The following is a 15077-nucleotide window of genomic DNA, read 5'->3' as shown; positions in this document are numbered from 1 at the left end:
ATAGATTTCACCTATAGTTTCTTACTAAACTCATTTAACTTTGCAAAGTTTACCTCAACACTTTGTCAACATTGGAAAATATAGGAGGACATATGAAGTCCTAACATAATGAAGTGCAGTTCTATTCAAATTTGGGCAAGTTGGAGTATTAGCTTGAGAAACTTCTTCAATAAAGATATCTAGATAATTTCATATCAATGTATTTTATGCTATTGAACCCGAATTCGATATGAAATTGTTAGCTGATATAGAGTAGTCATATTCTCCATTCCATTGCTTCACTATGTCGAGTTGTTAATTCCTGGAAGGCTTTGCCTGCACACCAGATCACTCGGCGAATTCTTAAGTCTAGAGTGTGTCCAACTATACATCTCAGTTAATTCAAATTAAAGACAAGAGAATATTTATATTATAGTAAGACTTGAATCTTCTGTCGAAAGATCAGTTCATTTTGCTTGCATCTCTATGGTGAAAAGAAGCAAGAACAGAATATGAGACTCCAGTGTCACTGAACAAACAAGCAAGAATGTACATTTTCCACTAACTTACCATCCACGTACACATCCGCAAAAATCAATCCCGAATTGTCATGGTTCCGGACTAACAATCTCAAAACAATCCACTACCAGTTCTCGTCAATCAAAACTTCCAGAATGGCAGAACCAGATCTTCAAAATGCCACTGACTACCCTAACAGAATTGAACACTGTTCTTGTGTCGGATTACTACGATATTCGGAAAATGAAGCTGGGACGAATGCGGGAAGCGTAATAGGGCTTACTTTGTGGGAGCTGGATGGTACATTGTACGCGCCAGGGTGCTGGATCATGACAATAACTGAATCTTTTAAGCTTCTTTCCTTGTGGGAAGACAAAGTTGGCTATGGGGAAAAATTTTAGAAAAAAAAACCATTCGTAAATCTGCAGTAAAGATTAATTAATTTAATTCAAGAAAACTTGAGAAGCTAACTACCACTCCAATGTGCCATTCCTGACTTGTGAATTCTTTAAAAGTTTCTGCATCCATTTCCTGCAGTTTTAGCTTGTTTAACGACTAGAAATTTGAGGGCAACTATACTAACCGAGGTTATGAGTATGAAAGAAAGCCTTTGACTAGTACGATAAGGTAAACTTACGATGCTGTGAATGGGAGGCGCAATTGTATTGATTGTGGACTTCAAAATAGGCATCACTGAGAAATGAGATGCCATTTCTTGAGGCCTAAAAATCCATCTGTGATGGGAAAAAACAAATTCTCGTTAACCGCATAAGGGCCAAGGACATGAGATTTTTTGTTGCCAATCTAGGATTTCTTTATTTGTACATACCCAATGTAGGTGAGGATAAAGTACTGCGTCCATTCTCGAACCAGCAACCGAATCCAATAATTTTCCAGTGAATGATCGATGTTTATAAAAATCTTAAAATAAGAACATGAAAAAAGAATCATAGCAAAAACAAATTATGGATGTGTGCACAAGTTCTCTTTTTTAAACGGTATAAATATGTTATAAAGGTATACATACCGCAAGTTCTAACACCGCAACACAGTGCATTGCACCTTGAAATTTCCTGAACAAACGCAAAATATGAAACAACACCAATTAGAATCGATTACTAATACTGAGATATTTCTGCAATGAATGAAGTTGTTTCACACAAATTCAAAAGACAGAACACCTGAACACACATACTTTAACATGACGTATTTTGTATAAACAGCATTGTGCATCGCCTGGATGTCTTCATACTCGATGAAATTCAACTGTTCTCTAAGAGCTTGTAGGTTTTGGGACACACGGTGAAATATCAAGTAGAATATTGCGAAGTAATCTAGCAGCAAGATCGCCTGTAAAAAATAGATTGAGATATGAATACCCGAAACTGCTTTCTCATTCAACATGATATTAAAAATAAAAACAGAAGCACGGTACAGAAGCTCTATGACCAACAAGAGAACACAACATATTTGACAAGCACAATATTCCATGAAATCGACAGGTAGTGGAAACTTACAGCGAAGTACGGCACAGAAGCTCTATGACCAACAAGAGTCAAATACAAGACACAACTGAGGCCACAAACTATTCGGCGCTCAGATAGTGAAAGACGACAGCATAGGATGCGGTAGCCATGTGAAATGAGGGAAAACGATACGAAAGCGGCAGTTTGAAAAAGAATTCCCGATACATATACCCCAAAGGACAACCATAAAGAGCAAACATTTGAGTATAAACATGAATACCTGAAACAAGAAATCATATGACAACACGATAAGTTGATTAAATATGAATCAGAAAGTGATAACGAGTAAAGAAAAGTTTTCAGAATTCCCATAAAAATAGTTGTTGAGAGTGTAGAATTGGATGTTTGATGAAAATCATGATATTGGCCCATTTTTTCATCCGACAAAAGCTGTCGGATAAAATTTCTTGTACTTCAATAGTGGAAATAAGTTGGTGTAAATAATTATCAAGAAATAGAATGACATACCAGAACAGAAATGATAATAGAAGGTGCAAAGCTTTAGTCACAGGAACGGTGGCAAGCGCCCACTGCAAAGTACTTGACTGCTCTAGCAAATAGAAACGGATAACAGAGAGAATTAACAACACAAGCAACGGAAAATTTAGCCTCTTAACTACAGGATTGACAAAAAAACCAAATTATAAAGTTAAACGAATCAAACTTAATAATATTTGGATTCTTGAATGTTCGTATTACTTCGTATTTTCTTGGAGATCTTGCATATCACCAGTATTTGACAGTTATAAATACCCACTTTAATGAAATGAAAAATGCTATTTAGAGCATAAAAAGAAAGAGTAACAAGAAAATCAAATATCATATGATATACTCCACCTGTCCACCATCAAAACCATATTCTTTTTTCTCTTCTTTTTTGCATATTCTAGGAAATGTTTATGAAACCCATCAACCTTTCAGCAGAAGAAAGAACAGGAAATTTATTGAGGAACTGTAAATTAAATCCTATAAACAAGAGCAACACAGATATCTGAGTACGAATTTTTTCATTAAAAAATCTGGAATTCTTTGTATTTTGTAGAAAATGTTTATGGCAAGGATCAAAGAATTCACCGGAGCAAAACCCACTCGATATCAAACACAAAAAACAGGAAATTGAATAGAAAAAAAGAAACTTTAGGTGCAGAAACAAGAACAAACAGAAGATGAATAAAAAATGTCTCAATATATCCATACTATAACTTGCCATATTTAACATTATTTGTCCAGATAATAAAAGTTCCAACACGACCAAAAAAAGAACCCACTTGAAATCAAACTCAAAAGCACGCAATATTAACTGATAAAATGACCTGAAAATGGCGGTTTTTATAAGTGTTGTAGGTCCAAAACACGGCGGAGAAGACCCAAATGACCATGAAAGCCAAGTAAAAATGCGGCAGTGGCTGGTACGCGCCGTCTAAGCTGCCTCTGTTGATCTCTGAATCATCCATATTCGCAGATAAATTTTTGATTTGAAAGGGAAGTGGTTTTTCGGTTCGAAAATGGCGTAACGCAGAGGTTTGTGTTGTGGGTCATATATTTATATTCATCCCACGTGTGTTTTTTGTTGAAGCGATCACTTCATCGATCTCGTTGACTGTTTCTTGAATTTTGGTTTGATTCAATACAAACTTCAAATTAGAAATACCTAATTAACAGCAAAAAGGGGAGCGATTTCAAACATTATCTTATATACACGAATTTTTGTGACAGGTAAATCCTACCAATATTTACAATAAAAAGTCATATTCTTAGCATTAAAGTAATATTTTTTCATGGATAACCCAAATAAGATATATGTCTCACAAAATACGACCCGTGAGACCGTCTTACACAAATTTTTGTCATATCTTAGTCCACTAATTTATACTTTTTCCCATTTTATTATTTTTTTTTTCATTTGAAATACTAACGCGTGAATGTCTATATCCATATTTACCTCTTTATTAATGGCGACCCATATTAATATAGAAATTCAGTTCTAAAATATAGGCTGACGTAATAATAAAAATTGCAAATTGGTTAAATATATATATATATATATATATATATATATATATATATATATATATTGATATCATGTACACTTTTGTCAGTACCGATAAGGTGTCACTCATTCATTGGATGCACAATTTTTTTATATTTCATTACATCTAATAGGTGAGTGACACCTCATCCGTGCTCACAAAAATGTGCACGGTAGGTGTGCAGGATATCAAAACTATATCATATCTATTTTTTTCTTGGATGGACGGATCTTAGGTTTGACCAAACACATCAAGTTGACACTTGTATTTGAGGGTGTTAATGTATCATTGTAACTAATAAATTTCGTGATTTTTTGAACAAATCCCATTATAATTAAAATGATTGAATTATAAAATTCCATGCTAATTTTTTCTAGATTAAATTCTGCCCAACTACTTTTACACAAACAAAATGTTGGATAAGTGTAGGGGTTAACAACCAACCCAATATAATAAATTAGGTGAACAAACTCATTTGGCAAACTACATTGTTCATCGGTCGCACAGAATTTACGGGTTTATAATACAAATCATGCTTAAATCTTGATTACTAATGGATTTTAAATTAACGAAAATTACAATTATGTTTACATGAATTAATAAAGAAATGGATTTGAAATTCAACCGATATAAATTTATCTTAATAATCAAATAAAATTAAATCTTGGGTTTGAAAATCCCTCCATCCAAATCTAATATTAGTCTCTGTTTACTCCATTAATTAAAGTGAATTTGATGGTTTAATTTTTTAAATTTTTATAAATTAAATTTTATTAATTTAAGGAAAATCGATTCATCGTGATTAATTTATTTAAGAGACCAACAAATCTTTAAAGGGCTTGTGGGCTATTCGTACAGGCTTGTAAATGCACTTTGGGCTTCAGAAACTTATAATATGGATAGATTTTTAAAAATGGACAATCAATAGAGTTTGGCCCATTAAGAAGATAATGGCAAGTGCCTGATTTCAAACTCTGCGTCGCACAATCCGTTCCAATCCACTTTTACTGAAAAATTATACATTCATTGTTCGTCCCATATATGCTACGGATTCTAGAGCTTTTGCTGATAAATAATGAGGTAAACTTTCGGCTACCAGTCTGATAATCATCCACTCAACTCATTCATTTGCACTTTTGATGTGATCCGAATGAATTGGGTAAACGGAGTTGGAACAATCCACCGAATCGGATGAAACTTATGTTTGGGAAGATGAGCAAGGGATATATGGTTTCAAACGTAATCTGCAGACAACGAAATGAAGAATGGACGCATGAGGGGTGTCCGACGCGACCACTCTGATGCTTAAGTTGAAGGATGAAGGATAAAATAGCTATGTATATGTGTGAATATACGTGAATGCCAAGAGCTTAGAAATAAAAATATCCGGATCTCTCAAATGAAATACATACATGTTATTTATTGAAAGAAATCTCATGATTACCTTGTTTTCAGTGTTCACCTGCTAATTAGAATAAAGTGGCTTCCCAATACCTTATATTTGATAACATCTCTGACACGCCAAACCCATGTGGTTCTGACATTAATTATTGTCAAGCATAAGGTAGCTCAAACTGGTGCACTCGAGTGAGGTGCTATTTTCGAGATGATCCGGGTAGAATGCCTTCCGGGAGCTTGTATAAAAGCCCATGTAGAAGATGTCTTGGGCATCCAACGGCTCGGCTTCAGAAGAATTAATCCCGCTGATTCACCATGATTTAGGTTATCCATATAATATCTCGGATCATCCGCTCTAAGGAGGTATCAAGTTTATTGTTCAAATTTTAGCTGGACATTGATTTGATTTCAGGTGTTTTTAATTTAAATTGTGCAAATATATAGATCATGGAGTTTAGTATATACTTTGTTTAATTATCTGTCCTTTTTATTTTCTTTCTTGCGTCTTTTATAGCTAGGTTGAGCATTGAAGATAAAAATAGAATGCTGCACTCGGCAAATTTGTGTGAAATTTTCCCATAAGTGTTGGAACCCCAACTCTTGAGTTGTTGTCTACACTAAATAAAATTGTTTGAAGGTCCAAAGGACTAGAGGACAATAAGTGATTCCGGTATTAGCCGAGCAATCAGCTTCAACTTGTTTAAATACCTTGTTAGATCACCATAAAGGTGCTAAGTAAGTAATCAAGCTACCTGATCTTTGAATTTAAAGCCAGCTAAATTTGAATTGGAATTCAACAACACAATTAACACATGGTTTAAGTTAGTCAAAAATGGTTGGTTTGATTATGTAAGCAATGATGTTTTAATTTTTGTTTTCTTCCCTAAATTTCACCTATAAATATTCATCCATTGTTCATTTCAAAATCACACCAAAACACAAAATCCTCTCATCTACAATCATAAGTGTAGAAGTGAGATAAAAGATTTAGTGTGAGATTTCTTAAGGAGTGTTTATCTTTGGAAGGAATAGGATTAGTAGAGATCAAGTGAGTGTTAAAATCAGAGTGTTTTGAGTGAAATACTTTGTATACTCAATTCTCTTGTCTTCTTTGTTATTAATAAAGAAGTGATCTCTTTGAGAGGTTTAAAGTGGACGTAGTCCAATCTTGGGGTGAACCACTATAAATATTGGTGTTCATCTTATTCATTATTGATATCACTTATGATATTCCGATACGATGTTATCTCATTTATTTTCCTGATATCCCAACAAAAGGCTCAAACTTAAATAAATGCGATCGAGTCGAATAATTAGATAGCACACTATGAAGGTGTGAGGATTCAACCAGTAATAATCTTTTATCATAACAAAAAAAATCTAGGTGAGACACTGTGGTACCTTGAAAGAGCTCTTGCCACTCCAAATTAGCAACCACTTGGTTGAGCCGTTCATGAATAGACCGAGGATGTTGTTGATGATTGTGCCAAGTGGATTCAGGGCCTGTGAAACCGAGATATCCCGAAAAGAGTCCATAGATGAAGTAGAATGGTCGTTGCCACCAAATGTTTCAGACAAGGAGAGAACTCATCGGATAAAGCATAGAGACGATGAAGCAAAGTCCATGATCATATCCGCATTCCTCAGTTCTGATGGCCATAAAACCCAATCTGACCATTGTCTAAAGATACCACTGAATCGAAGTGACCCACACTGTAGGTTTTAATCTCAACTGAACAACTGTCTTTCCACAAAAGAGCAAGCCCACCACTTCTGCCTACACTATCAACAAATAAGTCATTCTGGAAGCCAAAATAAGATTTCGAAACTGAGGCCCGATAACACCAAATTTTAGTTTAATATAGGAGCATAGGATCTTCATAATGCCCAGAGGGGGGCATCCACCGTTAGATAAGTCGGGTCATGAGTAACTCTGCTAGTCCCAGAGGCCCAATTAGGGTATAAATACATCAGGAGAGGAGACTAATTGTTTCCCGATAAATCATTGTTTACACGTCGACTCCCCAAGAGAATCAAGCGATTGCAGTAGATCATTACAACTAGAAGCAGATTCCCCTTTCAATTGGCAGTGTCCGTTTTTGTTCAATTAGGATAGAAGTATCCAAGCGCGAGGTTGTTTTGCGAAACACAGTTTCTGGGTTGTCGAGGGCCATATGGATAATCAACCTGACTAGTTTGGTATCATGGACTGTATTGCACGATCCGTAGCCATGTGACCAATCAACCCAGTAGTCTAAAAGTTTCTTTTATTAGATACTGGAAAGGGCCCTAGTTCCAACTGAACCCGAATGTATAGGAACAACCAGTTGAATGTGTGGGTTCCCTTGCGTCAACTTGAGATAATAATATGAAAATAAAATATAAAATTTGACACCAATATTTACGTGGAAAAACCTTAAAAACTATTTAGATAAAAACTACGGGCAAGATGAAAAGAATTTTACTGTAATATTTTAGGGTGTACAGCCACTCACTATGTTTCTAAAGAGAACACACATTATCTTAATATAGGAGAACAAACACTTCAAAAATTATAAAACTAAGCACTCAAATGCTATAAGACGAGAGATATCTAGATGAAGGGATACTTGAATCATGAAGGAATTGCATCTATTTATTGATCCAATTCCTTGTCTGAACGCAAGAATTTTCCGCTATTTTCATTGTTTGTATTAAAATGTCAATTTCGATTTTTCCACTGCAAAAGATAAACCTGACTTTTCCTCATAATTAATGTATACCTACATTTGCCGACTTTTCTCTCACTTCGATATTTGATTGAGAATCAAACACATTTCTACACATCTTTTCAATCTTGTTATTCCCTACTGTTTACGTTTTCCCAAAGCCTCTTAAAGATCTACACCACTCAAACTTTTCAATGTTCACTGGCATGGTGAGAATAGCATTTATGTTATCCTTTGTATGGATTTCCTGCCTATCAATGTTTCATTTTTCTACTACTTCTCGAACAAAGTGAAATCGGACTTCAATGTGTTTAGTCCTAGAATGAAAGGATGGATTCCTTGTGATTTGCAAGGCATGTTGACTGTCACTAAACAAAGAAATATTCTCTTGTTTGTGTCTGATCTCCTCTAATAACCTTTTAATCCATATTGCTTCATTGCAAGCTTGAGTAACTGCCATATATATTATGCCTCCATTGTAGATAACGCTACAACTGTTTGCGATTTTGAAACTCAGCTTACTGCTCCCCCTGTAAGTGTAAACACATAACCAGTAGTAGATTTACTCTTATCAGGATCAACTTCATAATCTGAATCGACATAACCCCTGAATGTAAAATCTGATCCTCCATAACATAATGCAACAATTAAGGTATCCTTAATGTATCTAAGGATCATCTTAACAGTGTTCCAATGCTCTCATCCAGGATTCGCCATATACCGATTAACTGCTCCCACTACTTGAGCAATGTTTGGTCTTGTACAGATCATGGTGAACATAAAAATTCCCACTGCTGATGCATATGGTACTTGAAACATCTTCATGCTCTATGCTTCACTGCTAGGACACATCTCGGAGGATAACTAGAAGTTACAGGAAGAAGGGTCGAAATTGGCTTACTATCTTGTATGTTGAACCGTTGCAAGACTTTGTTCAGATAATTTTTTTGGGAAAGACAAATCTTTTGTTACTTTTGTCTCGATGAACTTCCATTCTTAGAATTTTGTTTGTTGGTCACAAGTCCTTCATATCAAATTCCTTAGCCAACTGTGCCTTCAATTCTTGGACATGATCTTTATTGGGGTCTGCTACTAATATGTCATCCACATACAACAACAAAATAATATAATCATTATCAGAACTCTTGAAATATGTACAAGGGTTTGTACTCAGTCTGTTGTATCCAAAGCTCATGATATATGAAAGAAATCTCTTGTACCAACACATTGGCACAACTTTGAGATCATACAGAGATTTGTTCAATTTGTAAACCAAGTTCTCTTTGCCTTTTTCCGCAAAACCTTCTGGCTGGTGCATATAGATTTCTTCTTCAAGATTTCCATGAAGAATCGTCGTTTTCACGTCTAGCTGTTTTAGATGATGTTCAAACACCGCACACAATGCCAACACTACTCTAAATGTTGTCAGCCGAACCACATGAGAAAATAATTTATCGAAATCAATGACTTCTTTATGAGAATATCATTTCACCACCAATCTAGCACGATATTGCTTCATTTGGTTATTGTCATAACGCTTGATCTTTTGGATTTTTTATTAAATTAATTATTGTATTTCTCATTTCGATTAATGTGATTTTCAATTATTATCATATTTGCAAAATTGTCATTGTAAAATAGTCGTTAGAAATTAGCTGTTGCAAAGTAGTCGTTGGAAACTAGCCATTACAAATTATCTGTTGCATGAGGAAAACAATATATATAGACACATTGTGCTACGAGAGTTTCATTCGACTAATATACCCTTTCGCAAACACATATGCTAAAACGTGTTTCCTCCAAAAATGTCACATTCTACAGGCAGCTCTAGCTCAAATTCCAGCTCGACAAACAAAGACGAAGTCTATGTTGAAATCGATGAGCAAGCTTTTGTTTAAAAGTAAGATTGATTTTAAAAATTAGAATCATTATTTAAATATTGTAAAACATATTTATTTAATATTAAAAAAGTTTAAGATAATTGAGTGGACTGTGGGACCCCATAAATAATGAGTTTTAATGTTAAGAAGAATGTAAGTTAAAGAGGGTTCAGTCGACCCTACCCCTGCGAGCACTGCCCGCAAGGATCGATCCGACGGCTCGGATTTTTCCGAGTCAATTTTTTTATTTTTTTTTTACATGAAGGTGGGCCCGGAACACTCATGTGGAGTGATCCATCCGGACCGTTCATTAGTGCCTGCATGGGTAGAGTGAAACAATCCGTTAAAGAGATACGTTGTTATAATAAGTATTTGGCGGGGACCCCACCCTAACAAAAGCTTCCTTATATATATATTTTAAATTTGCAAGTCTAATTGTAAAAAAATAAAAAATATTTACTAAATCAAATAAACAATTGTTTAAAAAATAACAAAATGTTCAAAATAAATATTAAATTATGAAAATTTATGATATAAATATACAATAAATATTTTTTTTAGACATACAATATATAAAAAATGTAGGCAATATTTATTCATTATATTTTTTAAAAAAATTAAAATTTTCGGCTCAACTTGGGTCAATCCGGGTTGACCCAAACCCAACCCAACCGATCATTTTTGTCAGGTCAGCTATCGGGTCCAACCCGATCTGACCCAAACCCGTAAACCCGAATCCTAAACCTGATTATTTTCGGATTGAACCGTGTCAGGATGGTGGATCATATCTGATTTTGACACCAAAGCGGAAAATATTAGTATGAAATGTGGAGCTCAAACAAATGAAAAATATGGGTCTAAAGTTATGAATTTGAGATTAAATTTAATTCAGGATTAAAGCTGTCTCCCTAAAATATAATTGTATTATATATAATTTTCCTAAATTAATTGCTTTTTCCTAAATTAATTGTTTTTTAATGATATGCAAACTTGCGGTCGCTATCTTTCGGAATACACAGAGTGAACCCCGAGTTAACGCAATAGCTTGCAAACTACGTCAGTTAGATAATCAAGCAAGCTTTGTGCGATAGAGTTGCCCGAGAAAGTGTTGGTAGAGATAATCAAACTCTTTATACTTGGTCAAACGCTCACATGCTCCACTAATTCAGACACCTAAACTGGAATTTGATAGTATAAAGGATCAATATCGCAAAAAGATAAATATATAAAAGAAAAACGATTTTTTTGGTTTACTAATTTGTCCAATTTCCAATTTTTGTACATCTATTTTAGTTCGGTGCTAACATGAAATAGGATAAGTCAACATTTTTCAATGGCAAATCAGTATTTCTATTTTCACGTCAACACTCAGGCGAAATATGATTAAAAGCAAAAAAAAAAAAAAAAAAAAAAAAATCAGAGTTAATACACCAAAATTAAAATTTGAAAATTAAGTGAAATAAAATCCAAAATAAAAAATTATAGGATCAAAAAATTATTTTTTTCATACATATATATAAACACAATTTTTGTACGTGACCACGGATGGGGACCATATCAAGCTTCAAAATAACACTTTTCCTTTACCCAACTATTAATGTAAAATGTATTAGGAAAATGCATTGAATTTGCGATATCCACCACAAAATGGGCAAACCAGCTCGCCCATCAGCAAAAACCATCGTAGCCACCACTTCCTCCGCCGGACCAACTCGCGTCTACATGCAAAATCCCATCTCCGGCTCTTCATCCCATCAAAGAAACACAAACCCTTCCGAAGATACTGAAAACAAATGCGAGAAAAGATCAAGAAACAGTGGACGCAAGCACCCAAATTACAGAGGCGTGAGGATGCGAAGCTGGGGGAAGTGGGTAACTGAAATTCGGCAGCCGCGGAAGAAGTCGCGCATTTGGCTTGGAACTTATGCCACAGCTGAGATGGCGGCTATAGCCCACGATGTTGCAGCTTTGAGCATAAAGGGTAGTTCAGCGATTCTGAATTTCCCTCAACTCAAAGATTCGCTGCCTCGCCCGGCTTCATCCTCACCGCTGGATGTTCAGAAAGCGGCGGCAAAAGCGGCGGGCATGGAGGAGCTGACCTCGCTCTGCACTTCGTCGCAAGAAAGCATCAATCAGGAATCGGATGATCAACTTGATGAGATTGTTGAGCTACCGAGTTTGGTCGACGGAAGAGGCGGTTATGAGTTCCCGGTGGTTGACACGGAGGAGGGGTGGCTTCTCCCCCAGTGGTGGGCGTCGGACAAAGAATTTAGTGAATATTTAATTGATCACGTTGCACAGCTTTGAGACAATGCATTCTTGGTATTATTATTTATGTTTTTTACTTTCCTTATTATGTATATAATTAATAAACTTCTTTAAAATCAAATAAAATATCTGAAATATTTGAGACTATATATCAAATTTTTTATGTCGCTTTCATAATATGACAAAAAAATTATGTGAAAAGGTTTCACGGGTCGTATTTTGTGAGGCGGATCATTTATTTTGATCATCCATGAAAAAATATTACTTTTTATGATAAGAATATTACTTTTTATTATGAATATCGGTAGGGTTGACTCGTCTCACTGATAAAGATTCGTGAAATCGTCTCACAAGAGATCTATTTTTATAATATATATGAGTGGAACTAAAAATGGTGGAATTTTCTTTTTTCTGTTATTCTTAACTTCAGAGAATGGTGGCCAAAATATTTAGCAAAACACACTTATTTTTGTTTTATTAGAGCAAAATACACTTCTAAAGCAGAATATTTTACATTTTCTTTGTCACACTCACATAGGCATCAGCTAGCTAAACAAATTAAAATAATACTTTTCAATAATTTATACATAAAAGTTTTTAAAAAATGTCCAATCCAATCTTAATTGGGTATATATCCTCTTAATTCGATAAATTCCTAAAATAATATTGTAAATTGGCTTATATATATTATATTTTGGTACTTATAGTTTGTAAATTTTTTTTTATCTTAATGTGATATTTTTTTGTTGAAATGCTGACATAGTCACATCGGATATTTCAACATTGTTCATTAGGCAGCCATATCAGCATTCCGAAGAAAAAAATAAATAATTAAATAAAAGCACAAAAAGAAATTTATTGCAAGGACATTGAATTTTGATTAATTGAAAGGACCAAAACTCTATAGAGTTCAACTTATACTGAAGTTTTTGAAAATTTCTTCAATTAATACAGAACCAGTACTTACTGATAACATAACTTTGCAAGGTTATTTAAATGTGTAATTTTCACAGAAAAATGATTTACAGGTGATATGGGAAAAAACATAAGATTATCAACTTTACTTGTGTAAGGTTGTTGATGGAATTTGTTGGCTATTGTAACACTAATACATTAAAAAAAACATATATATTATTAGTCTATTTTAGATGGAGAGAAATTAGTTATAATTTATTTATCGTACCATATATTTTATACTGAATATGAGATATTGATGTCAGATAACGAGGTTATAAATTATTAAAAATAGATGTTACTTTTTACTTCTTATTAAATTTTAAAACTTTCTGGTAGAATCATGCAATTATTCTTCATGTCTTTTTCTGAGAAAGAGAGTAAGTCTCATGTGAGACCGTTTCACGGATCATAATCTGTGAGACGGGTCAACCTTACCCATATTCACAATAAAAAGTAATACTCTTAGCATAAAATGTAATACTTTTTCATGGGTGACCCAAATAAGATATCTGTCTCACAAATACGACCCGTGAGACGATTTCACATGAGACTCACTCTTTTCTTTGGTAAAAACTTGTGTGAAAAAAGTTGAGATTAAGATTATTTTTGGTAGTTCGTATTAGGATTGAAAATGAAAGTTTATGAGATAATTGTCAAAATTGATCTTCAAATGATTTAAAAATAATAATAATAATAATAATTAGATTTAATTTACAATTAAAACCACTGCACAAAGTGATAAAAAAATTCGTAGAAACTGAATATTCGACAAATGTCTTGCATTGGACGTGATAACAGTGTTTTGACTAATATTTAACAATTTTCTCCAGCAATCATAAATCAATCATAATTTGATGTTCCATTCCAACTATTTAAAGAATAATTGTGATTTGACAACAATTTAATCATAGTTTAATTAGCAATTACTTGTTTAAATTACTCACACTAATTGCAATATTAATAAATTAAGAACAAAACAACTTTAATGAAAATGACTTTAAAACATATATATATATATAAATATATATATATATATAATGTTCAATATGTTGTCCTCTCATTGTATATATCTTTGTATTCACATATTAGCTGACAATTATATATTAGATATACAATTTAGATATTTTTATCACATCTAATAATAAGTGTCTTCTCATTGGTGGTCATGAAAGTGAGCTGGTAGGATCAAGTACTTACCACTAAGCCAAAAACTATAGCTGTCAGTCAAGGCGCAATTTTATTTCATTATACTTGTGATAGCACAAAGTTCACCTACTTATTTGCTAATGGGTTGGACTGTTAGGTATATGAGTCCGAGGATACGAGTCTATCTGCTGACGTTGTCTCATATTCCTTAAAGATCATTTTACCATTTTTTTATCGTCGGTCATGTCCCAATCAGAGACAGTTTTATCCGTTAAGATCTAATGTCACTTTTTTACGACTTACATAACCAACCAGATCAAGCGGTACAACGCCAACATCTTGACACACACGAACTTCTCAAGAGGTTACTTATACATGTCCTCAGCAAAGATAGTTTTATCTGTTAAGATCTGATATCATTTTATATGATCCACCTAGACAAACAGATCAAATAGCACAACATCAGCAGCTTGACGCACATGAATTTTCTGGGAAGTCACTCATCTCAGTACTGCTATAACTGATGTACACTTAATCCAAAATAATCAAGATAAATAAACAACATATCAAAACTATATATACAAACACACTGATTCTGAAATTTTCGTGCGAGCCATGCAAATGAACGATTATCTATTGTACGGATTTTGCATGTTGAGATCGTGT

At 34.0% G+C, this 15077-nt stretch overlaps 2 protein-coding genes across 2 annotated transcripts; one reads left to right on the top strand and one right to left on the bottom strand.

The window, feature by feature from the left end:
• Positions 1–284: 284 nt before the first annotated feature.
• LOC140812841 (uncharacterized) lies at positions 285–3635 on the bottom strand. The gene is made up of 9 exons (XM_073171210.1): positions 3338–3635; positions 2493–2569; positions 2016–2244; positions 1694–1848; positions 1526–1571; positions 1328–1419; positions 1136–1232; positions 973–1029; positions 285–880 (listed from the first exon to the last, which is right to left on the bottom strand). The coding sequence occupies exons 1-9, from the start codon at positions 3476–3478 to the stop codon at positions 686–688; spliced, it is 1089 nt and encodes a 362-aa protein (XP_073027311.1). The 5' UTR covers positions 3479–3635; the 3' UTR covers positions 285–685.
• Positions 3636–11557: 7922 nt separating this feature from the next.
• LOC140812832 (dehydration-responsive element-binding protein 3-like) lies at positions 11558–12371 on the top strand. Its single transcript, XM_073171199.1, has one exon. It carries the CDS (start codon positions 11688–11690, stop codon positions 12345–12347), a length of 660 nt encoding a protein of 219 aa, XP_073027300.1. The 5' UTR covers positions 11558–11687; the 3' UTR covers positions 12348–12371.
• The last annotated feature ends 2706 nt before the right edge of the window (positions 12372–15077 follow it).

The sequence above is a fragment of the Primulina eburnea genome, chromosome 1 (assembly GCF_022965805.1).
Source record: "Primulina eburnea isolate SZY01 chromosome 1, ASM2296580v1, whole genome shotgun sequence".
Classification (NCBI taxonomy): domain Eukaryota; kingdom Viridiplantae; phylum Streptophyta; class Magnoliopsida; order Lamiales; family Gesneriaceae; genus Primulina; species Primulina eburnea.
This window is presented reverse-complemented; position numbering and strand designations above follow the sequence as displayed.

Excerpts from the sequence above, each read along its gene's own strand:
- LOC140812841 (XM_073171210.1), bottom strand. The coding sequence starts at position 3,478 with ATGGATGATTCAGAGATCAACAGAGGCAGCTTAGACGGCGCGTACCAG. Across the intron at positions 2,570-3,337 it reads ATAAAAACCGCCATTTTCAG|TCAAGTACTTTGCAGTGGGC; the intron begins GTCATTTTATCA and ends TTGCTAGAGCAG. Across the intron at positions 1,572-1,693 it reads ACAAAATACGTCATGTTAAA|GAAATTTCAAGGTGCAATGC; the intron begins GTATGTGTGTTC and ends GCGTTTGTTCAG.
- LOC140812832 (XM_073171199.1), top strand. The coding sequence starts at position 11,688 with ATGGGCAAACCAGCTCGCCCATCAGCAAAAACCATCGTAGCCACCACT.